At 35.9% G+C, this 25,848-nt stretch overlaps 1 protein-coding gene across 1 annotated transcript in view; it reads left to right on the forward strand.

The window, feature by feature from the left end:
- The window catches only part of LOC110477034 (glypican-5), a 231,021-nt gene extending 219,022 nt beyond the window's left edge, over positions 1-11,999 (forward strand). Inside the window, exon 6 of the mRNA XM_077781482.1 lies at positions 11,965-11,999. Coding sequence (XP_077637608.1) covers positions 11,965-11,977 — 13 coding nt within the window. The 3' untranslated portion in view covers positions 11,978-11,999. The remainder of the gene's footprint in view (positions 1-11,964) is intronic.
- The last annotated feature ends 13,849 nt before the right edge of the window (positions 12,000-25,848 follow it).

Genomic DNA, 25,848 nt, shown 5'->3' on the forward strand with positions numbered 1-25,848 from the left:
CTTCACCCGCATTTTACTGCTACCTTTGCCAATGGCACTGCAAAAGTGATGAAATTTTATAAGACTAAGGGAAAAAGAGTTCTCTTTGGGGTAAGTTTTTATTTCTTGAAATATATAATGTACCAAATAAACAAGGTCTTGTCTGACAAGAATTCTCTGCATGAGGTTGGAATATATGTTGGCAAGGAATTGGCACAGAGTGAATATAATCTTCTATTTAATTTTGAGTTCTAGAGCAATATTACAACAATTTCAAGTATTAATTAACTTAGTATCTGATACAGGATTTCTTCTTGTCATGTTTTACTATATTTTGTCTTTATAATTCTATATTTCTGTTGGCTTAATATAGCAAGGTTACACTATCTAAGCCCTTTCTTGTTTCTGCCATTTCTATTTCTATCTAGAGTATTGCATTTGTACATCTGTAAGTTAGAGCAGTCTAGGCACTAAGAACCAACATGACCTTTCAAGTTTTATTTTTGTTGAAAAGAGTGCAATACACAAAACCAGAAAACATTATTTTAGAAAGAGCAGTGACTTCAAAGTTATTTCTTTTGAGAATATCCAAGATCCAAATGGCTTCACAGGAGGAGAGTCCTGCTTGTCCAACATAATTTCATCCTAAGACAGGGTTACTCGATTTAGGAAACCCAGTAGACCTAATAGTTTGGACTTCAGCTATGCTTTTGGAGTTCAGTAAAGGATACTCTCACAGTATCCTTATGGACAAAATATCCAGCACTCAGCTGAATCAGGGTGTTACACAATGGGTGAGCAACTGGCTCACAGGTTGGGCACAAAGGTTCTAGGGAATGGAGTAACATCAGGCTGGCATGCTGTCACAGGTGGGGCTCCACAGGGCTCCGTCCTCAGCCCAGTTCTCTTCAACGTCTTCATAAATGACTTGAAGAGATTAGAGGGACTTAAAGAGGTACTAAATAATTTTGCCAGTAACACTAAACTAGGAGGAGCTGTCTACTGTCTTGAGGGCAGAGAATCCCTGCAGAGAGACCTCAACAAATAAGAGAGCTGAGCAATCACCAACCACATGAATTTAACAAAGGACAAGTGCTGGATTCTGCACCTGGTCTTGGCCAACCCAGGTTGTGTATATAGACCAGGGACAGACCAGGGACAGCAGAGCAGCACTGTGGGAAGGGTCCCAGGCTCCTGGTTGATGGCAAGACAAATGTGAGGCAGTCAGGAGGGACAAATGTGTCCTGGGGGGCATCAGGGACAGCATCAACAGCCAGGCAAGGGAGGGGATTGTCCTGCTCTGCTCTGCACTGGGGTGGCCCTGCCTTGAGTGCCGGGGGCAGTTTCAGGTGCCACAATTTAAAAATTACTACTATTAAGTTACTAGAGAGTGTCCAAAGGAGGGCTATGAGGACAGTGAAGGCCTTGAGGGGAAGTCCTGTGAGGAATGGCAGAGATAATTTGATCTGTTCAGCCTGAAGAAGACTGAAGGGAGACCTAATTGCAGTCTCCCAGTTTTCTCGTGAGGGATTCATACCAATTTGTGACCAGTGAAAGGATTCAAGGAAATGGCATCAATCTGAGTCAAAGGAGGTTTAGGTTGGATGTCAGGAAATGGTTCTTCCACCAAGAGTGTTGTTGGGTACTGGAACAGGCTCCCCAGGAAAGTGGTCTTAGCACCAGCCTGGCAGAGTTCAAGAAGTGTTTGGACAATGCTCTCAGGCACATGGTGTGACTTGGGGTGTCCTGTGCAGGGCCAGGATTAGCCTTGATGAACCTGATGGATCCCTTCCAAATCAGCTTATTTTAAGATTCTATGACTCTGTGATTCTATCATAATTTTTTTTCCATTATAATTTGTACTTTTACCCTTTTTGTTGTCATTAAAAAATGTTCTCATGCTTGTAGGTGGATTGTGAATGGCACTGATTACTGGGCTATAATATTAGGATTATAATATAATATATAGTGTGAGGATGCCTGGAATGTCTTGGAGTCTCAGAAACCTTGAATTGACACAAAGTAAATATGTCCAGAATGCTCTGTGTTTGTAAGAGGAAAAAAGAACAGAAGGTTTTAATTGCCTGAGTGGAAATGTTAAACTCTTTGCTTTAGAACATATATTATTAGGTGGCTATACTAGCTCCCTTTCAAAACAGTAAATCATATTCAAGGCAATTGTATTTTGATCTAATTTCTGCTTAGGGATAGTCTAGAGACCCTCCTTATTCTGGTTGTGATATAATATGGTGATTTCATTCTACAGTTGGCAGATTCACGATTCTTCAAGTTATAACAGAAAGAATTTGTTATGTATTCAAATGCAATTGGAAGGTCTATTTCAACTCTCAACAAGGAAATTGTCTTTGACTTAAAGCTATAGGGAAATATCTCATATTGTCTCATATTTTGTATGACTGTCCCTTTTACAAAAAGCCCTCTTAAAACTTCAGAATTCTATAAGCACTTCTGGGTTTTAGCTTGGAGTTCCAAGTTCCGAATGGACAGATTTTGTTTTGGTATGCACAATTGCAAGCAGTCTCTTTAGTTTCTCACCTACACAGTATCATAATTTTACTTTTTTTGAGTGAGCTTGCCCACATGTTTGACACCAGGCTTATGTGTTTAGTGATTATATGTGGCAGCAATTCACTGATTTTCCTTTGGGTATTTGAGCACTGTTCAGACTTGGTGTTTTTGCCTTTTTTGGTTTCCAGTAGGTGGCATCAATGCCTAACAAAGCTCTGTGAACCTTTTCTAGTCGGAGTGGTTTTGTATTTTATTCAAGACAAAATGTTATTTCAGTACCAACCCATATAACTAACTTAAAAAAAAATTAAAACATTTTGCTTGCATCGTGGCTTCTCAAAATAATTTTTGTTTCTCTTCCTTCTACATTCCAGCAGTTTTTTGAATAACAAACTTATTTGAGAAAACCTTGTAATAAACTACACTAGTTCATTAGATTGGCTAGACATTTTGATTATTTCTTATTTAGTCCAGATGAAATTATAATCAATAATATAGTCACAGTTGTAAACCGCTACCATCACAGGCATGTTACTAGTGTGTAGTGCACACATGATCTCTGAACAGTTTCACTTCCTTCCCCTAACGTATATACAAATATATTTCCCTAAAAAATATTAGTTTCAGTATTCTGGATTGGACAGGTCTTGATTCTCAGGAACAGTATCCTGATTAGATTATGAAATTCTAGGAAATTACAAAACCATGACAGTACCACTGATTTATAAATCTTTCATAAAAGCTAATGCTTCAGCCACCCTGCAAACTTCCTAGTGCATATAAACCTTGAAATGTTCTTATGTGAAACAGTTCCATAGGATTCCACTGCCTGTGTGGAGAAGCTCACCTTAGTTGCAGGCTATATCCCTTAGATAATAGAGATATCAGTGATTAACAATTGCCTCTGTGGAATTCTTGAACCTAAATCTCTGACACTCCAATCTCAGAGTAATAACTGACTGTCTGGAGGTGCTGGCTTCTGGCCGTGGGATTACATACATTCCCAGACATGATTACAGCTATCAGTAACAAGGATGTGTCAGGAAGTTAAATGGATGGATAGGGTATCAGTTTGAAGGAGTGGTAGGAAAAGGTGGTGACATGGTGTTACACTCCTAGTTGGGGACTGTAAAATGGAGGCTTGTTTAGGGTCGTAGTGCAGTAAGAGAGTGAAGGGCATGAAGTCTACGGTATGTGTGGGAAAAGGAACTGTTCTGAACTTCTGAGTACCATGAGCTGTGAGCACCAGTGTTACATGGGAAGACTGTAGTGTTTCCTGTCAGCTCATAATTTACAGAAAAAACTTGGAAACATGCATTAGAATTATTTAATCTAGCGAGCCTTATTTTTATAGCTTTTCTGGTTGCTTCATGGTTTGGCATCTGAAATTTTTGATATGCTGATATTTAATCCTTGTATTTTTCAGTTTTGCTAACAAAGCAGGATAAGCCAGATGATTGAAAAAACTGCTGGTTACTTTATAAATGCCATTCTGAGCCCAACTGTTTCAACTTTTATTCATGAAATAAGAGGAATTTCTCAAAAACTGTGGTAATAATAGCCCTATCTAGCTCATGTCCTGAATACAAACTAATGCAGCAAACATGACATAGGGAGTTAGACTTGGAACACAGCATGAAGGAAACACTTCAAAGAGTGTTATTGCTCCTACATACATATTCCCATATACAGTGTACTGTAAGGCTGCCTTGTACATTATGAGCACTTAGGAGATAAACTACTGATAAATAATGAAAATCCATCCTCAAATATGTGCAAAGTCTTGAATATAATTAGGAAAAGGGATGACACTGGTCAGAGAAAAGGTAAAATAAGGATGTAAAAAGGAAAAAGAAAATGAATAGCAGATATTGAACTATAAATGTAATGCAGTAGCTGGCTGAAAAGACACAGTAATTCCGTCTAGTGCTCTTATGTGACAGTGATTCAATCTGAAAATCAGTCAAATGGGAAAATGTAAAGTGAATATGGTAATGCAGAGATTGATTATATTGTTCAGAGCAAAAATAGGTGAGAGAATCTCGCTGAATAATTTGCTGTTTTTTTCTCCTCCGCTTCCTCCAGCTGGAATGGAGTTTGATTTTCATTTTTTATTCTATATTTTATTTTTATTTGTAAGTTTTGTTTGAGGGAGCAGTAAGAAACTTTTTTTCATTCAGGAGCTCAGAATCTGTGTTCCTGCTGGGGAAAGGTTCCAAAGCTCAGCTTCTGCTCCCTCGGAGCACTGCTGATTGATTGCTCAAACTATCTGTATAATGGTGTTACTCTTCTGGTAGTACAGCAGACTAAATCAATTAAAATTCACAGGAGTGCTATCTGTTGCACAAGACAGTTTTATAGTTAAAGTGAATTAACAGACCAGATCTGGTCCTCTATGTCTTTGAAGGTACTGGTAGTAAAATAATATTTTAGAAAATAAAAACTAGTTAGTTTGATACAGGAAAAGTTATGAAACTGGATGATGGATCATTTTAGATTTCCTAAGAATTAGACTTAGTTATCTTTTAAATGGTGATCAACATGATTATATTTCTATTGACCTATACTTCACAACATTGAATAACCCCAAGGATCAAGCATAATCAGAGACATATTGTCAGTTCATTTTTTTAGTCATTTAGGGATTATTTGAGGCTTAAAATAAGATTTAATATCTGGAAATAAAATCCTGATATATGGTTGCTTGGCAGATCTCTAAACTAAATCCAAATATGGAAACTATTATTTACTGAAATTGACTATATATGCCGTTTCAAGCAGGAAGAAGTATGTATGTTGTTAAAGTAAATACATGTTCAATGGCACATGGAAGGCTGTAAGCACAAGTGTGTCCCACTGAAACCAAGTCTGCCGCGCTCCCGCCCCGGTTCCCTTTGTCTCAGCCCCGGCTAGCTCTTGTGGGGCGAGGGCGGGCGATGGAGGCACCCTCCGCCGCTCCCAGCTGGGCTTTGGAGAGTGCCTTCGTGGGTTCCGGGCAGCGCTAGCAAGCCTCGCGGTGGTAAATGAAGAGCGGATCCTGCTGGGGGCTAAGTCCGAGTTTATTGTAGCCCAATGGGGCCAAATGTCCTAGAACGATGCCAGCCAACAGGAACGAGCACAAGGTGCTTGCACTGGCTTATAAACTGTAAGGGAGGGGTATCCAACGACCAATGGGGATAGGGATAGGGGGTGGCTCCGGGATGGGGGGATATGGTGGGGTCCAATGGGGGAAAGATATGGGGGGAGCCCCAGGTCCTCGCCCAATCACCCGGTGCCCTGAGTAGAAGCTTCTGGATGGATGGGAAGGGGCACCGAGTGATAGACAAGGCACCCGGGGGGGGTAAAATGCCTCTTTCAGGGTGATGGATAGATACTGGGAAGGCGGGAAGGGCGGACAAGGCGGGAAAACTGGGGATAAACCAAGTTGCACACGGGGGTACAAAGGAATAAACCAATACATAATACAGGGATAATAAAACATATACATAACGCAACTCCACACAAGTCTGAGTGTATTACTGTGTACAAACAGCAGCACCATCACCTGCGTTGATTCAGAATCCTATGTCTAAAAGCAGAATAAAATTAAGGCAATGACTGTGTTTATGTGCTGTAAAAAGGTTTTCCTTCATCTGTAGCATGACGTCAATATTGCATGTCATCCCTTTTCATTCCCAAGGATGGAGAGGCAGTATGGCTTGAGTCCAGGAAATCAGAAGTGTTCCCGTCTTACATAGTCTTAATATACCTTAAAAGTCTGCAGACTGTGTTGAGGAGATAAGATAACATAAATAAAACAGTTTTTTTCCCTTCAGCTTGCTTATCTGATAAAATATAGGTCAAAATTCTCTAAGTGATGAAAAAATAAAGATCTACAATGTTCAACTGCTGAGAGAGCACATCAAGCCATTTCTTACAGACAAACATATATATGACATGGAGAAAGTCTACCCTCTTTGCATATAAACAAGCATCTGAAACACCTTGCTGGGATGCCTTGTTAAGCAGCTGTCATTCAATAATCATAACTTTGTCAGTGCTTTCTGTCACTGCTCATTCTTGTTGCTCCAGCAGTTTCAAGAGGAGGACATGCCTCAGAGCATTCTCCAATGCTTAACACTTCCATTTCACAGAGTTTTACTTCTCAGTTCTTTACTTCTCTGTTCTGTCAAAACTGTGTGCATTCCATCAGTAGTGAAGGGATGAGTGACAGTCCAGCTTTTCTCCACCCCCCCCTCCCCGAAAAGCTCCTCAGCAATCTGTCACTGGTCCCTGGAGCCAGCCAGTGCTCCTCCTCAGCAAATGGCCAAGCAGGGAATCTGACAAGATGGCTCAGGCCTCACTTCCCTTGTGTCACTTCTTCATTGTCTGGTCACCAGTGTTACAAGATGTTGTGTCCTTGTCTCTCTGTTCCTTACATTGCCCTCTAGCTGCTCCACCACTGGGTAAATTCCCTTAGTGGAAAATCACCTGCTCGATTTGAGACAGAGTGACTGATATTTTCAAACCTCAAAGGTGAAGTATCAATTCTTCATGCCTGATATGGTTTTCACAAGGTAATTCCTCTCTGAATAAATTCCATCTGTTGCTTTCTTTGCCTCCAGCTTCTGTTTGCTACTTGGTTCCCTTTTTGGGAAGCATCAGGTGATGGGTTGCCATATTAGGTAACATCTTTTATGTTCATCCTTTGTCTCAGCTTTTTACTTACTTCACCACTCTTAACTTCTAGGTGAGGAGCCAACAAAAAATATTTTTTCTTTGCAGTTGCTGCTATCTTTTTTTTTTTCTCAGATTAAAAATTTAAAAAACCCCAAACCCACAAACTCAAGCCCATAGCAGTTAGCTCAGAATGCAAACCACACCTGACCTAGATAATATTTGTCATGATTATGGAACTCAATTTTCATATGAAAATTTTTTGCATACCTCCTATCAGCTCATTTACCACTTTTCATAGCATTATATTTCTAAAGGACAGAATACTCTCCTAACTATAGTTTCAGCTCTGGGCATAAATACTTTGTCAGTTTTTTTCCTTTCACTATCTGTGTGAGACAGTTTGGATTTAAAAGCTGCTGCCATTCTCTTTTGGCAGATGCCAACAGGGGTTTTATAATAAATCAACTCTGCACACATGTTTATTCTTCAACTTTCCAGGAAGGCACTTCCGTGGCTGCAACATCCTTTTCCTGCTTGAGTCACATAATTCTAGTGTGCTTACCTTGATGCCAGCAAAATGATCATCATATGTGGTTCTTTAATGGTTTGAATGGAAAAAGGGGTGTGTTTTCTCTAAGTTGTAGTTCCTGATTCTGTGTTTCCTATATTCATCTCATAAATTGTTATGTAGCATTAGGCAATGAAAGAGAAAGAATTTAACTCTATGCTTAAACATATGAAGTTTAAATGTTCACAGTTTTGGATGTAATTAATGTTTTAAAGCATTACTGTGTTAAATGGAAGTAGATTTTGATAGAAAGTTGTATATGGCACTTTGTGATGGTCCGGTTCAAAAACTGATGACAGAATAATTTTCCTTTCAATTTGAATACTGAAATACAGAATTTGAGACATATCCCTTTTTTATTTATGTGTTTTTTATTATATCATAATATTTTTCACTTTTCAGGGTTTACATATCCCATAGGGGAAACCATTAATGAGGGTTTTGCTTGCATTTCTGTATTTGGTCACACTAAATGAGACTGTTCAAGGTATATGTTCATGATACCTAGGAGGGGACTTATTATACCATAGCTGCTAACATAAATCCAGAACTATTTTTCTTTTCTTGTAGTCTAAAAATCAGTGATTGTTGAAAGATAAATGTCAAATTCATTTATTGAGCTAATTTACAGGGTTCTCATTTCTAAAAGGCACTACAGGTGCAATGCATTAAGTAATCCAGTCTTTTAACCAGATCCAGTAGCACAGTTCATGACACAGAACATTTCTGTGCCATCTGGTAGGGAAGTAAATCAGATAAACTGCTCATGAATCAATTATTTCAAACTGGAATTATTTAAAGCATGACATGACTCTAAAAGTAGCATTTAAAAATGTCAGTAGAGGCCAGATCATATATTTAAGCACAAAATAAGAATGAAATAAATTCAGAATAGATTGTATTCTCTAGGGTGGTTTTGTACACAATTTATTTCAATGCTTAAATAATGTAATTTTCAAATCCCTTTTATTTGATTTTTGTATTTTCGCATCATTCATATCTTTAATGCTTTGGGTCTTTGAGAAAAACTGTAAGATGACTATTAGTGAATAAGTGAATAACTTAACTGTTTTTCTTGATCTTACTGTATTATAAAACTTACAGAATTTATTATCCCACTTTTAATAGGTTATTTACGCTATATGCTATAAATGAATAGAATATTATTACAAATAACTGTGTAAAAAAGGCCTTATTTATAAATTTCTAAATTATCTTTCCACTTTGTTAGAGATAAAACAATGATTAAATGGTTGCACCTCTTTGAAGAAGTTGCATTTAAAAAATTTATATTCCCCTACATCATCAATGGTTGTAAGTCTATGGAGTTAAAACAAACTCAGGGGATAATAGGAATTTGCAGTTACTGAGAATAGGGTTCATAATGTTTAGGCTATTCTTTGCTCAAGCTGATTTTTCAGTGGTATAAAGGTTCAAATGGTTGTATCATGCTGCAAGTATATCAATTATCTCATGGACTTTGATGGAAATATTCAAGAAACTAAGCGTGTAGAAAGGTGTTTTTCTATATTAGGGCATGTAGTCAGCCTGCTTAAAATCAAAACCTTTGAAAAACACTGTGGAGTTACTGTTTTCTTCTGGACTTATTCCCTTTTCTGCCTGGAAGGTTTTTGCCTTTCAGTCATGTTGTAACTACAACAAACGTCATGGTAGGCAATTTCTTCCTTTAAGTGAAGGGCTCAAACTGTAAGAAGAACTTTTGTGCTAAGTTCTGCATGAATTAACAACTTCATTTTTACCTAAATTCTGTATGGCCCAAGTTCTATTAAGAATTAAAACTCACAGAACAAATGAATTTTAATGGCAGCATTTTACCTCAGATGCCCATTTCACTGCATGGTTTCTGTCAAAATGAAATTGGGTCATATGTCTTTTTCATAAAAAATGCACGAAAAATTTTAGTTTTAGGTGGCTATTTCTTTCCTCAGTGTAAATGGGTTCTTGGTGCTACACAGAAATGTGGCTGTCTTTCTGTGACTGAGCACCCCATTATGTCATTAAAGGCAATGGAAGTTTAGTTGTGGAATCTGAATTAACATTCATGTTGTTTTGGGAAAAGGCAGGTGGGGCTTTTTACTCTCTTTCTCATTTCTTTCCTTCCTTTTTTCTCTTTCTTTCCTTCATTCCTTCTTTCTTTCACTCTCTTGTTTACTCTCTTTCTGTCAGTCATATTTCTAGTCCCTCTGACAACAACCACTCTAACGTTACTGACAAGATATTTGTTAGTGAAAATATTTTCATTTTTAAATGCTGGACATATTTTAATAAAAGCATAACTGTATTTCCTTTCTTGCATGTCAGGCACCACCATCCAGGAGTAGACTTGTTTGGAAGATTGACTTGAGCTTAAAACAGCCCTTCAGCCTGAATGATAGCAGAATGTTCTGCCTGCATTTTTAATATGACAACCAATATCAGAGATTATCCTGTACAGAATTTTTGGTCATCCCTTACAGATATTACCATAGTTGATACACAGCTGCAGAAGTTTTATACCCAAATGAGGTTTTGTTTTTTCAATTACTGTATTTAACTTATGTATGTCAAGATAGTGACTAACTAACAGCAAAACAAAGAATGCAAAAAATCAGGATTTTAATATTTTGACCCATTGTGCTAGATTTTAGTCTGGTTCAAGCATTGCATTACACTTAGGAATAATAAATCTTAGAATATACATTTCTGAATTGTTTGTAGTGTGCTTGGTCATGCAGCCAAAAAGCTGAATCATCCAGAAGAAGTGTGCAGAAAGGAGTGCATGAAACATCATGAGTCTCCCGGTTCAGGGGACTGCAGGAATTCTTTTTTCCTTCATTTTTGCATTATGTTAAATAATGACATGCATGTAGAAAATCAGAGATGACTATTTTTTAGTATGACTAATCAGAAATTTGTTAGAGTAACACCAGTGGATCTAACTGTTTAAAAATTGTAAGCAATTTAAGCCTTATCTAGTTTCTTCTAGCATTTAATTCAGACTTTTTGTGTAATGTAGGTGACTGAAGAGATAAATGAATAATACATTCTTGAAAACATTTCTCCTAATTAATGCAGTTGTGACTATTGTACAATAAGATTTATTGTTTTTTTAAAACTTCAGTTTAAAAGCTGAAGGTGGACAAATTAATATGAGGACAATTGTGAGTATTCAAATGAAGTAATTCCCAAAATTTTCTGGGAATTCCCTGGTCTTTCAGTTTTCTCACCAGGTAAAGTCTTCAGTGTAAACTCACAAATTTTGTGGTTATGCATCTCAAGGCATACTACTGGAAGACATCTGTGTCTGGTATAATCTGTCTTCATCCCTCCCACTCAGCTTTGGTTCTTAATTCAAATGCTCAAAAGCTATTCAAATACGAATTTTCCTACTGAGCCACTTCTGTGAAAATATTTGCCTTGTATTTGTGTCCCCATGAGCTTATAATTCATATGTCTAAAGCTTACTAAGGTGTTTATACTCAATGATATCTATGTTGTCAGATGCTGTATGTATTTGGAAAAATGCAATATGTAAAATTTGGAAAAATGTAAGACCGTTTATATCCCTAGGTTAAAAATCAGAATGTTAGTCAGAAACAGGCTATCTTTACTGACAAATGAAAAATATTAAAATATATTAAAATATAGCATCACATTTATTCTAGCCTATATCAGAGCAGATCCTCTACCTTTTAAAGTTTCTTTTTTTTTTTCCTTCACCATAAAGTAATACAATATTAGTTTGTTTTACATAAATGGTATTCTGTTATGTTGACTCCTCTCAAATGGCTATTCCTTCAGTGTCAAATGATTAAGACCACCAGAAAAGTCCTTTCCATTTAGATTAGTCGTCCATTGAGTTCTTCCAGTAGCACTAGGAGATACTGTTTAGGGAAAATGTGATCCCGGTAATAATCTGTGCTCTACTTCTCTTGTATTCTGCCTGCACTCACAATAGTTGCATTAATATTCTTAGAAGACATTCCTGTCTCTCCCTTTTGATTATGGGCATGTTGCCCATTAGAACCTCCCACCTATCACTTCTACAGATATGTGTCTCTCGCTTTGTATTTCAGGCAAGAATCTATAACCCAAATTAATTTTCATTGTACTGAAAGACTTAATTTTGGAAGTATCATATTCCTTAGAAGTTTTCACAAGAATTTTTGCAATGAGGATTCTGATTACATTTTCTTTCAGAAATCCTTTCTAAAAATGTTTTTCCTTAGGCACTGCATATGATGCCTGTTGAGTGCAAGAAACTGTAAGGGAATTCTGATGTCATATGTAAACCCTAACAAGGGTGTACAGTCATCTCAGGTCAGTTTTGCTAAATAAGAAGTAACAGCTGTGTTGTCTATACAAGCTATTCACGATGTCTTCTTTTCACATGGATGGCCTCTAAATGACTTGTACTCAGATGTGTACTGCATTGTCCTGATTTATAATCAATTCTTTCTGTGAGGACTGTAAAACACAGCAAATATATGTGTAAATGCTATTTTCACTAATGTATTTTTACATATGTAAAACCTAATCTTTCTCCAATGCATCATTCAAGATTGATTCACTCTAGGGAGAGCTTTGTTTATGTAGTTCTGTAATTCAGCTACTTTTGGCTCCTTGGTTCTCTGCAGACCTTCAGCAGTGCCTCAGGCAGGCTTTACACCACCAGGCACCACCATATAGTCACATGCCACAGCCAGAAAAGTTGCCCCATGTATTTGCTTTTTAATGCATAAACCACACACATCTGATGGGCTGGCACAGCTTCCTCATACTATTCAGGACACAGAAGTTAAAAAACTCTCGTGAAAGAATTGCTATGCCTTAGAGTCAGAGACTGCTGAAAGCAATATAAAGCTTACAGAAAGGTTTGGTTCTTTGTCATCAGATAATAAGGATTGCCAAGGTCATAGACATATCTCTCAGATAATTTTTTAATCATTTGGGAGATTCTTTCTGTTTGCTTTTTATGTGCCCTGGGCCTTCTAACTGGATACTCCTAAAGTGCAGATGAACCAGGAAATAGTAAAAGTAGCAGAGATGGAGATTAAGTTTAAAATTTGTATCTACACTAAAGCAATTTTTTTTTGGTCAGGTTAGTTTCCAGGGTGTTTATTCAGAATGTGTCTGAGTAATCAGATAGTTGGTTCAGTCATCAGCACAGCACAAGTATGAATCCTTGGGTGCTCACTTTGAACTGTGCATAGATCATAAGACAATTTGGTTGCTTGCTCTGTCCGCTGTGCTCCCTTGAGCATCAGCAGATGTAGAAAAAAAATCTCTTAATGTCTTGGAATGAGTTTCAGAATATGCAGAGCTCTGGAACTGTAACTATGGAGCTTACATGTTGTTTACCTCTTTCCCTCTGCACTCAGGGGGAAAATTGCCATTGGAACATATGTTCCTCCTCTAAATCTTTTCAGTAGCAAAATCACCAGTTGTCCATACTTTTTCCTTAGATATAGCAGATGGTTTAAAGGTCCTGCCTTTAGCTTCAGTGTTAAAAAATAATCAAAACATACATTGTACTCTGCTGATTTCTCTTTCTTCATGCCTGTAGGCAATAATAGCTGATTGGGAAATATTTCACTGAGAACAATATAAATCATGAATTCCAAGCTGAGTTATGATGTGGCCTACCTGGAGCCAAACAATGAATTCAAAAGAGAAAACACTTATGTGAAAGTGAACTCTCTAGTATTTCCTTAGGTTTTGCATGAAAATTTTCACATAACTCAATATTCAAATTTTATCTGAGGAGGTTTCTAAACGTTTTTAATGTAATGTATGTCTTTCTGTGATTCTTGTAATATTGATTTTTATTTCTGACAATTGCTTCTAGTCTGAGTTCTGCATAGGAAATCGTTCATGTGCTTTTACAGAGGATAGATTTAAAACAATTATACTCTTCTACTTAAAACTTTCACTTTTTTGGACTACTTCTATTTAATGCTTTTGGAGTTTGATTCACAAGCCTCAGTAGCCAGATAAAGTCATCTGATTGATTAAAAAAAGTTTTTTATTAAGTTCTTTGCTTTTAATTTTTTTTTTTTTTAGGAATAGAACTTTATGAGACTGATTATTGCAGTAAATAGTTTCAACATTTGAGTAGAGTTGCTGTTCAAATTTAACATGTCCCCTTTTCTATGAATTTGAGATTGTAAACTGGGTAGTCTAATTCTGGGTTGCAACAGCTATGTGATAACTATTGAATGTCGCAGTCATCTGTTTGTCAGTAATACTTTTATGGTAAAGGATTCATAGACAAATTATTCAATCTGCTAGATTGCATGGCTGTATCCACGCTAGGAAGTTGCATGGAGACCACTACGTGCTCACTTTAGACCAACTATGATTTAAATATTATTATATTAATATTTAAATAATACTATCTGGCCCTTGCCAGCTGATACAGGCTAGAGGATATTCTAGATGATATTCTGCAACATTCTTAGGAAAGTAGGGATGATTATGGCTGAGAACTGAGCAATGGCCACAACTCGTTTATTAAATGATATGGACACTGCCTTTGTGTAGTCTTCAGAATGCAATAAAATTGTACTAGTAAAACTTTGCAAGACCCTGACTCGAGAGAAAATTCCTAGACTCAAAAGTGAATTAAACATCAAGACAATACCTATTCCAAGCATTTTTTGCTAGGTCATACAAAATTTTCATGTTTTATTTGTTTCGGCAAAATGCATTTAATTTCCCTGGTTGTCTTTGAAAGTGTTCTGATTATTATTTGTGCCAGCATTAAAATGAGTCCTCAGTGTGTAGACTACTTAATATACCATTGTTACAGATAAAATTCAGCTTTGTCAATATGTGGTGAGTTTTCTTTTAAATTTAGAAAGGGAAATAATGCAAGTGCTTAGTATCAGTGTTGAGATATTAACTTTCCATAACACTCTATACATGTTGTCATTGTCTATACTTTCTCTTTCTGTCTCATATAAAAATATAATAATTCCTTTACATGGCCTGTCTTCAAAGCACAGAAAATACAGTAGCTCTGAATTAAGCTGCAGTCTTTAATATTGTCCCATGATTTCCTGGAAGAAGCAAATTATTCCTGTACTTACTTTTTTTTGTTGTTGTTGAATCTCTCAGCATGCTGATTATTTTGCAGAAAGACTTTCAATACAGTGTGAGGCAGTTTCAGGAAAAATTAGATTATGCTATATTTTTCAGCTGTGAAGTTAAAGATTTTTATTGAAATCTAAGAATTGCTTGATGTTAATGTATTTCATTTGTGTTTTGGGGGTTTATGAACTGTGAAAGTGTCTGGCAGGAATGCAGCCAGCTGTTTTTTATTCTGTTTTGCTTTTCAATAGCTTTTTCTGCTATTAAATCAGACTCCTGGAATAAACAGTATCTCAACAGAGTGTTTGCAAGGGTTAAGAAAAGATTCTCTATATGTTTTGTTCCAGTAGAGTGTCACACTAATATGTTTGGCTTAATTTTTATAATCTTCATGTTACAGGAAGAAAAATCTAAATAGCAGGGTAGTAATTTGCCACATAGATATTATCAAAGCAAATTTGTGGTACTTTAAAGCTAGATAACTGCATAGAAATAACAGAATAAAATTAAAATATATACTCTTGCAGATATTGGAGCATTTCGCCTTGAAGAAGTACTATTTCCATTGAAAGAATTATTCCACTGATGCATTTGGCTGCTATTAGGATTTTTTTTTTTTGCTCGCTTAATGTTCTCTTTGGGTTTGTTTGTTTGTTTGTTTATTTGTTTGTTTGGATTTTTGGTGGGGTTTTTTTTGGTTTTGGGTTTCTTTTTTTTTTTTTTTTTTTGGTGATGATAGTTTACAATTCTGACCTAATATTCTAGAACCATTTCTCTTAATTCATTTATATCCAGGAATATTTTGTACTTCCTAGTGACACAAAGCAGTTCTGACATCATTCTGCAACTTTCTGAATGTAAGTAGTGGTTGTTTGTCTATCTAGTGTGCTTGACAGTAAATGTACATAATTTGTGCCTTTCCTTCAATAAGGAAGCATCTGCTATGGATTCTGAAGGTATTGGTGGGCAAATGTTACTGTTTTTAGAGCATTCTCTAGCAATCATTTAATGAAGCAACCAAACAAAATGCCATGTAATCTGCTAATATTAGCATTTACAATGTAGTTAAGTGTTTGAAAATGAATGTCTTATAGTTTTATGTCTAATTAGTTTTTGCTGATTATCACAAAACACTTAAAACACTTAAAACCCTAAACAGAATAATTGAATAATTGAAAATTAGGCCTCAGTGTCCAAACTATATAGATGAAATTATGTTCTCTTGTATCATATATTGCTCTGAATTCTCTTCATAGAAAATATATCTGCTGTAATAGCTGGCCCTCATTTCAACAGTCCTGACTTAATGCTTCTTGCAAGCTGTAAATCAGAGAAAAGTGATCTGGTAAAAGAGACAGTGACTCAATGAAATAATAGAAATAGCAAGAGAGTGCAAGCAGATGGGTATTATTACTGAGAATATGTTTTATCTCAAAATATGGTGAGATAGTGCAGCCTGCATTTTTTGCCACATACATAATTGTCCTCTTGGAGCTGAGTATTTGAATAGGTTTTTTTGTGTATTTTACAGTGTGTATCCTCAGTGTTCTGTGAGTATATATTGGAAAGTAAAGGCTTTATGTTTAAATGCAGTAAAATATGGCAAAACAAATATTACTTTCAAATTGTGCCTGTTTTTGCAAGTCAAGGGAAAAAAGGAAATTTGCATTAACAAAAAATTCAATCTATGATTTTTCAGATTAAAAAGAACTATGAAAAGGTTAATTTCAGATAAGTAGAGCTGAAATGTAGGCAAGAACACAAACATGTCTCTGGGACCTGTGTAGTATATGTAATCTACTCTGATAACATTTACATTTTAATTAGTTAGGTAATGGGTCTTCTTAAAATGATACATCAAATACATTATTAATTCTATATCTTATTTGGCCAGATAGTAACCCTAATTTATGTTGCTTTAGTGATATGAACCAAATAGTGCATAGTCAAGATTTGGCTTGTGAAGTAGGAAGGCAACTGTGAAAGTGTGTTCTAAAGGAATAAAAATAAGCTATTGGAACTGTAGCATTCATCTATACTATAGCAGAGCAGGAATGATGGTTTATCTCAAAACTGGTTTAAAACAATAGAAGTATAATGAAGAATATCAGAAGCTAGCCAATATACTGCCTTTGACATATGATGCAATTTTTAACAATTTGCATGAACTTTTCATAAATACAGTTTTTGTATATGGATGTTTTTATTGAGGTTCTGGTCTGGAGCCTTTGCTTATTTGTGGGAAAAAAAAAAAGGAAAAAATATGTCTGAGTCTGGATTTCAACATCAAGCTTTGAAAGTATTGCTCTGTGGAATGAAGGTCAAGCCAGGAGGAAGGCCATGTGGCTCACAGGGAATAGTAATTCTTTAATTATGTTGACATTGTACTGCTATCTTTTTTCAAAAATATACACTGGGCTCTAACAGAATGTGGAACTTGCACAGCTTACTGACCAGATAGGGGTATCTGCTGTGATTACTACTATTTTTCAGTATTCTGTCCATCTTCCTTAAAGGGTAGATAGACCTTCTCTAACCCTGGAAAAAAAAAGAAAAACAACAACTCTAAAAACCCAAAACCCAGCAGATGAGAATCTAAATAAAAATTTCCAAATGGAAATTTTATGCATGTGTGAAATTGTCTTACTCAAAAGAACTTGTGACAACCACAAAGTTTTGCTATTGCAGATACAAAAATAAGATGTCTCCCTGTGCAGCAGTCCTGGAAAGCCCATTTTTGCAATCATTCTCAAAGATTGCTGAACACATGGACCAAGAGTGAGGTATCATTAAAAAACTCTCATTGATGTAAATGCTTAATGTTAGGGCTTTTCTAATCTACTGCAACATTTTGTTCCCAGGTTCAGTTAGTACCAAGGCTGAGCATGTATTCCCAATAAACAAATGTGTATAAACACACAACAGGGCTATATGTCAGCATAGATGGAAAGCACAGTGTTCACGTACACACAAATTGCACCAACTGCCTCATTCTCTTCAATTGTCTGACTGGTGAGGACAAAAACCTGTTAATGAAAAATACAGGTATGTACTATATATCTATATACTGTGTATATACACACACACACACACACACACACACACATATATATACACAGACACATATATATATGCATTATATAAATATGAAGTATATATACATACACACATACACAATATTCCTTCAATAACTAGCCTCTGGACACCTATCTTGTCCACTAAGTGAAATCTGATATCCCCAGTTGCTGTCACTTGAGCATGCTATCCCACCTCCAGGCTTACAGCCTGACTCCTTCTGGGACAGATGCTCTTTGCCCCCCCATATCTGCAGACACACAGACTAGAGATCCTTTCTGTAACTACCCCTAGGCACTCAACATCTACCCATCAGTCTGGGATCCTCTGGACTCTGGTGGCCTCACACATTGACAGGAATGGCCTCCTGGCTCTTCCAGTAGCCAACTCATAGACTCTCTGACCTATCCAGTATCTCACCCCAAATAACGCTTAGAGATGGAGCTGAATGTGCAGGTCATATACAGAGCATAGCCAGTTAAGTGTACAGATGAGACTCTTTAAAACTGCCTGGCCCTTTTAATCTCTTTGCCCCTTTATTTTCCCATGTTTGCTCCTCCTCAGAACTCCTTGATCTTCATGTTTCCCCATCTTTGGTTCTGTCTCTAAGATGCTCATATTAAGCTTTATACAATCTCAAAATTCTCTTCCCCTGCATTCTAGAAGTGTCTTGCATTTCCTAGTAAATAACTCCAGTATATGAAATGATCCATAGAGATCCTTCTCCATAGGGATCCTTCTCTGGAAGAGAATAAACCCTGGGCCATTGGTTAAGGCTTTTATGGGATGGCTGGGACAGGGGCTCATCTCTATCAGGCTTATTTTGGTTCCACTCCAACCACTGTGTGCTCCTCATATTGGCAGAGATGATAATTTAATCAATTATTCCAAACAGTACAATCTTTAAACAGTGATCTATTATTTCCTTTGAAATAATAGTTTGATGATTGATGTACAAGTTGAAGAATCCTAGTTCAGCTTATTCCAGAGAGAGGGTCTCTACATCAAAGCTACATGATCTTTAAAGAGGAAGAACTTTATTCTTCAGTTAATATAACTTTCAGTTCTTTAACTAAGAGGTTACAAATCTCTGATTTCTCTTTAGCTCTTTGAGTCCATAAAACATTAAGAATTCATTCTTCACTGATACTTTTTTTGTAAGAATATCCTGAGAAAGTCTTTCTTAATGGAACTAGACTATAGTACAAAAGTTAGGGTAATAGAAGAAAATATGGATAGGATTCACTGTGAACAGGGTGGTGGGCTTCAACCTGAGTCTCTCATTTTTTGCATGAAAACCTTAATAAATAAGGTATTATATGAAAGAAAATAAGTGATATCTGTTTTTCTGTTGGCAGAGTTTTAACACATAGTGAGGCATGTAAATGATTGATTTCTGAGCCATATCTTCTCCCCTAAGGCTGTGCTTGTACAAATAATCTTGTCCTCTTGGGGACATTTGCCTCTTGGGGTGGATGTCCCGTCCCTGGAAGTGTTCAAGTCCAAGTTGGATAGGGTTCTGAGCAACTTGCTCTGTTGAAAGGTGTTATTGCCCATGGCAGGAGGATTGGAACTAACTGATCTATATAAGGTCCCTCCTAGCCCAAATAATTCCATGATTAGGGGAGTAATTTTTTTCCCAGCTTGGAGCATGAGATCTGGCAGCTCCCAGTATTCCACTGTAGTGCACCATCTCACATTAGAACTGCTTTGCCTTCTTTGCAATTTATATAGCAGTATATCCTGACCTTGCCTGTAAAAGAACACTACAGTAAAAAAAAAAAACAAAAAAAAATCATTACATGTGGTAGATTGAAGCGCTGTTATGATAAAAACAACTGTATTTTACTAACATTTATACTATGCATATCCAATTGATTGTATGTAAAAGTCTTGACTTGAACAACTTCCAGGATTGTAACTTTTTACAAACATTTAACATTTAATTTTTGAAAGATATAAAGAGACATGGGAACACTGAACTCTACAAAATTAACCTCAGACTTAACATTTTTTATATATTGTGTCTCATATTTTATCAATGGCATTCTGTATTTTTTTGGCATTAATACTTGATCTCTTAGTGATTCCTGTTTTTACATTAATTTACATTACAAAACTATGCAGAAATTGACACATTGCAATAATGAAATCTGTGTCAGATTAAGTATAATATATAACATTTACTAGCATTTGAAACAAAATTCAGACTCCATCTGTCATATATTATCTCCAGAGAAGTTAGGACATGCACATATGTAATTGTATTATGAGAAATTGAAGGACACCCAAAGTGCCTTACAAAGAGTATATGATATTTATGCTTGGCTTGAACAATGATTTTTTTTTTTTAATTTTGTATGAAAGTTTTAGTGGTAGAAATTCATACTTGTAATAAAATGAAAAATGTATATCTGCATTGAAAAGGAGTTTGCAGTATTTCCTCAATTAGATGCTCCGTATGAGAGGAGATAAAATACAATAAATATGGGTCATTTCAAAGGAATTCAAAATATTTTTGCATTTTCTTAGAATGCTGATTCATCTATTTCTGATGTTTGGTTGTTGGCACATTTTGTGTGAAATATTTTTGATATAAAGAAAATAACTGAAAGCTTACTGTTACTGTGTTAAAAATGCACAAAAACTTGCCATAAAAATTTCTATTAAGTGTAAGGAAAATGAATTTAACAAATAGCTTTATAATTTACTCTCAAAAATTTTTAATTTTTTTTTTTCTGTACCTTTGAGACAGTTGGAAGACTTACATCAAATGTCTGTTGTTTATTTTCTTTCCTTCCTTGTTGATTTATCCCTTCACCAGACTTTCAAGGAAGAAATTACCACACCCTCTTGAAAGGACTTAGGATCTTACCATTTCATGGCTACAGCTTTTGAAGTTAATTGCTAAGGTTTCTATTTTTCACTTTGTTGTTTTAAATGGCTTCCTCCTATCTCCATTTTATGCAGGACAGTAGTTTGTGCCACGATGAGCTTTTAGTGCAAGAATCCAGGCAGACAAAAAATAAACCTTCTTTGGAATATGTAGCACCATATAATGCCCTTCCAAAATCAGTAATGCATACATCCCTTCGTGATTTATTTTGGGATGAGGTCAGGCTTTTGAAGGTACTTTTTTCTTTCCATTGACTCTAAATGCTTTAGTGACTCTAAAAGGAAACTAGTGCCACTTAAACAGCCTGGAGGTGTTTAAGTTGAATAGAAATGTCCTACAGGGGGGGTGGGGGGGAAGTAAACCTTCACAAGTTTTTTTGCTGTTAGTTTGGTTGAGGTTTGGTAGGTCAGTTGATTAGTGGGTTGGGATTTTTTGCAAAACCGCATATCAGCAAAGAATCTAACTTTTTACTTCAATGAACATCTTTTAGATAACTTTAGGCTGAGATGAATTATCCAGTGGACTTGCCTGTCTTTCTTCAGAGACAGATGGCTAAGCTTAGATTTCTAAAGATACATGAAATGAGTCCCACCCTAACAGCTGAAAAGATGCATCAGCAGTTTTTCTGACTTGTGGGATCCCTCAGTTTGCACCTTATACATTAGTTTGAGCCGACCCTTGGACATCTCTGAAGAGCTGAGATAATGTATTTGCTAGATGCTAGTTCTTCTAAATGTTGCCCATTTTCTACTTGTTTTGGGTGTTTTGTTAATACGTTTTTTCAATACATGTGATTTAAACAAGGATTTCTGAGTTCTAAATAGAAGAACATGCATTAGATTAGTGCGTTAATGAACAGTTGTGCTGGATTGAGCCTGTTTTCGTGCACTGTTTGTGGAGATTTTAAGGTTTCTATTGATATCTTTCCTGTAGTGATGAGAGAAGATGGGTGATTATGAATAAGCAGCACAATGGCAATATTTAATAACTGTGAGCACATGTCCTAACACAATACAATAGACTGATGAAAAAGTACTCTGATTTACACAGTAATCAAAACTGTTGGTAATTATGCAATATTCATTTCACTTTAAAAAGAAAATCGTCCTTTTATGTCTTCAGATAGCCTCAACAATAAAATAGTTATTAAAATGGAAATCCTGAGTTTTGCATGTGCATATAAAAGGATTCAGAAAAGACAGACTAATATACCTGGAACTTCTGTGTGTGCTAGCTATAGGAATATGTGTGACTTTATAAATATTTATACGTGGTTCAAAGCCATCTGTCAACAATTAAAATATATGTCACATTTAATAACATAGCTGAATAGATTAGGATTACTATAATTAGACTTTTGCGCACATATTACAGCTGCAAAATGTATGAGCCAAGCTTTCTCAGGAATTTCAAAAAAGGCTTCTTCTATTTTATGATATTCTCCATGGTACTTGATTGCATCTGAATAAGTAATGCTGCAGGGAAATAGCATAGGCAGCTACTTGAACTTGAATCTAGCTTTTCTGAGAAAAGTTGTAATCTTACCACACATACAGAGAGCCAATGGGATCTAAAGAATTGTTCTAGCAAATCTTTCTGAGAAGACTCTGATTGTAAATGGTCCATTTCTTTCTGCACCAAGAAACTTGTTCTCAAGTAATGTACACGTCCGCTCCTCCACAACTTTCATATTTCAAGGATGCCTTAATTCTCTTGAAGATTTTTGAAAAAAACAGGCATGATGCATTTTGACAAGACTAGGCAATGGGAACTATTTTAAGAATAATTTGGAGGCAAAGAGGATTTAAAAACACAGTCCTCCATATATAAGTCTCAATTTATGCAAAGCAGCCTTACTACATGAATATAACCAGAGAAATATAGTTATGCAGAAATCACAAAAATAAATGACAACTCAAGAACAAGGGGCAAATTGTGTGGCAGGAAGGCCTTGTTTTAATTTCATTATGAATTCACTTGTCTTTTAGAGAGTGCTGGCACACAATCTCAGCAGCTAGAAAACTTTCGGTGTAAGACTTAAGTATGGCATAAATTATGTACTAGAGTTTATACTGGCATTTTGTGTGAAGGATATATTTTGAAAACTAAAAGAGTATATATCGGACCTTAAGGAAAACTTGGTAAGTAATGCAGAAGATTCTGGATCTATGTTTTTTCTGTGTTTTTTCTATGCTTTTTCTGTGGTATGCTTTGTGGCAATCTCTTATTATAGGATAGGGCCAAAGAAACTCACAGATAAGGACTGGAGGTATGCTTTTGTGATTGATATTTGGTCTCACTAATGTAAGGAGATTCCTGACTATAAGTTATATTAGTTATATTAAGGTTCTGCATATCTTTTGTATTGTGAGGGGAGAGGGAAGGGGAGATGGGACATGACAAGATTTTTCCCCAGAGAATCCCTCCCCACAAAAACTGTTCTATAGACAACATCGCTATGGTCCATTATGAGATAAATGAATACTGAAGGATTTTGTTTCATACTGAGTTCTGCATTAAATTTTATAGGTGTCTACTGTCATATCATATTCTAGATCAATTTAGAATGCTCTGATTTAAGGAAGAAGTACATATGCAGCTGCTGAAGAGAGAAATGTATTTTTAATGTTTCAATTTTTTGAATGTATGGGACCATTTTTCTCTTGCATTATCTACAGAGCAATGCCTAATGCAAAAGTAAAGGCTTCCTTCTATTTTATTTTTAAAAATTATTTTATTGTATTTAACTTGCTTTCAAATGTTGCTAGGAGCATACTAGTTTCATGAAGTTACACAATATTGGCTTTGCTGTCAGCTTAGTCTTCATGAATTTTACACAGCAGCTGTTACTTTTCCTCACTCACTTGGGTCCACTGATGTGAGGGCTAGAAATGCCACCAAGTAGAAGACAAAAGTAGCTTTATCATGCTGCTGGTGGATAAGGGAAACAGTGTGTCAGTCAGCACAGCTGGTGGGTCACCTCCACTGACTGTCTACTGAATTCCATTCTCTGAAATCAGTTCACTGGATAAATCACCTATTTATTCACTCACAATAGGGTAGCAATAGAAATGTACCTCTAACAGTATAGTCACAATTTTCCTCATGATGGCATCACAGATTATTTCAATGCAGCTTTTCCTATAATGTCTTCTGAATGGCCCTCCAGAAGAAATGTCAAGTAGCATATTCTTATAAAGTGAAGAGTGTTCCAGAAGGTCCTTCTTCTAAATAGCTTAGCATTATGGCTTTTCACTTGCAGATCTGTGAAGTACAAGAAGAAATCAAAATCTGAAATAGCCTGTCGGCTATTTTCGTTATCTATCATGATGTTTAATTTACTTCAACTATAACATCAGACTTCTGTTTTCACTGATAATGAGAGGAAACTAGAGTTTACAGATTATTAACTCTTAAGTAAAAAGCTGTGTCAAAGAAGTAAAATGAAGTTCTACTTTTGTAGACATAAGCTCCAAATTGCCACAGACTGGAAATACACAGGTAGAAAACTGATGTAGTATACATGTAGTATAGTATATTTGCTGTAGAACCCATTTCTAGCTTATTTTTCAGTAGCAATTTAATATAAGTATGTTGAACCATGGAATAAACTTTATTCTTAAAAAATAAAATTGAACATTTACATTTGCTAGTTACGATTTTTATTTCAAAGTAACAGCAGAGTAATAACAGATTGATGTTACTATAGTAGAAACCAGTGCATGATAAGGAGTTACTGACTGTGTACTCGTGTCCGTATATTTGCATCTTGCAGGTTGGTGAATTCCCTACTGTTCTGCAGCTTCACTGGTATGCGTTGGTTTCTTATTTTATTTAAAAAACTGTCCTGCATAATGATAGTAATGAGATTATTGAAACTGGCTGTAATTCTGATTAATTCTCCATATGATTTTCCAGTGTTGTTAACACTGAAAATGTTTAGTTTGAAACTTTCTTTGAGAAATTTTAATTCTTAAGTTGTAATCAGTATTTTTCCTCACAAATAATTTGATCTTTTTTTTTCTGTTTATACAGAGAAGGAACATACAGAAAAACAGTGAATTTTATATCTATAGCATCTAGATAAATGATTGGGATCCCACCGTGCTTTTCTTCAGTTGGCCTTGTTGTGCCATGACCTGTGTTGTTACCAAACAAATAAAAATTGCAATGCTTGGCTAAAAGAAATAAGAATACTATTGGAAAAAATTTTTGTTATTTCTTTTCTATAAATCTGTTTGGACTCCAGCCTTTGCTTAGCTGAATAACTCCCAGCTTTAACAAGGATTATGATTCAATTGCATGTACTCAGATGCCTGGAACCATTCCAGCTGCTCAGTGTTCCTTGGCCTCCAGCTGTTGCTCGAGGTCTTCTGCAATTCTCTATCACTCCTCTCTTGCTGAGTAGTGCCCCAGATACTCTAGGTCATATCAAAAAGCACTGGGGAAGGATGTCCACAAAACTGAATCCAACTTCTAACATGCAAATTACTACTGAGGATGTTAGACACTTCACTTACAGGAAAACGTAAATTTTTTGACATCTACACTGAAGCTCACTGAAGTGTATGACTCTGAAGACAAACCCCACATAAAATCCTGGCTCTGTTTGTTCAAATGAGTTTTATCTGATCACAGTATGCCATGTTATTGAAATCAATTTTTTTTTTTTTTGTTAGACCTCATTAATCATTCATTAAAGCACTTGATATTAAGCTGTCTAGTGATTCATGTATTCTGTTCTGGAAAGACATAATTTCAGTCTACTATTAGGACCAAGGAAAACTGTCTAATATATGTCATATATATCTATGTCAACCTTTGACAAGGAAGAAAGGTCCAAAAATTCATATAAGGATAAGGTAAAGGATAAAATTATTTTCAAATTATCTGAAAAATTATTTGTAATAATTAGTGGAGGGAGTTAGGGAGTTATTACCAATAACTTTAAAATTACTAAGAGGAAACAGATGAACAGAAAAGAACAGCAACAAAAAAATACAAGCATGTGCATGGATGGCAGAAACAGGCAAAGAGTATTAGTCTCTAA

The sequence above is a fragment of the Lonchura striata genome, chromosome 2 (assembly GCF_046129695.1).
Source record: "Lonchura striata isolate bLonStr1 chromosome 2, bLonStr1.mat, whole genome shotgun sequence".
NCBI classification, from domain to species: domain Eukaryota; kingdom Metazoa; phylum Chordata; class Aves; order Passeriformes; family Estrildidae; genus Lonchura; species Lonchura striata.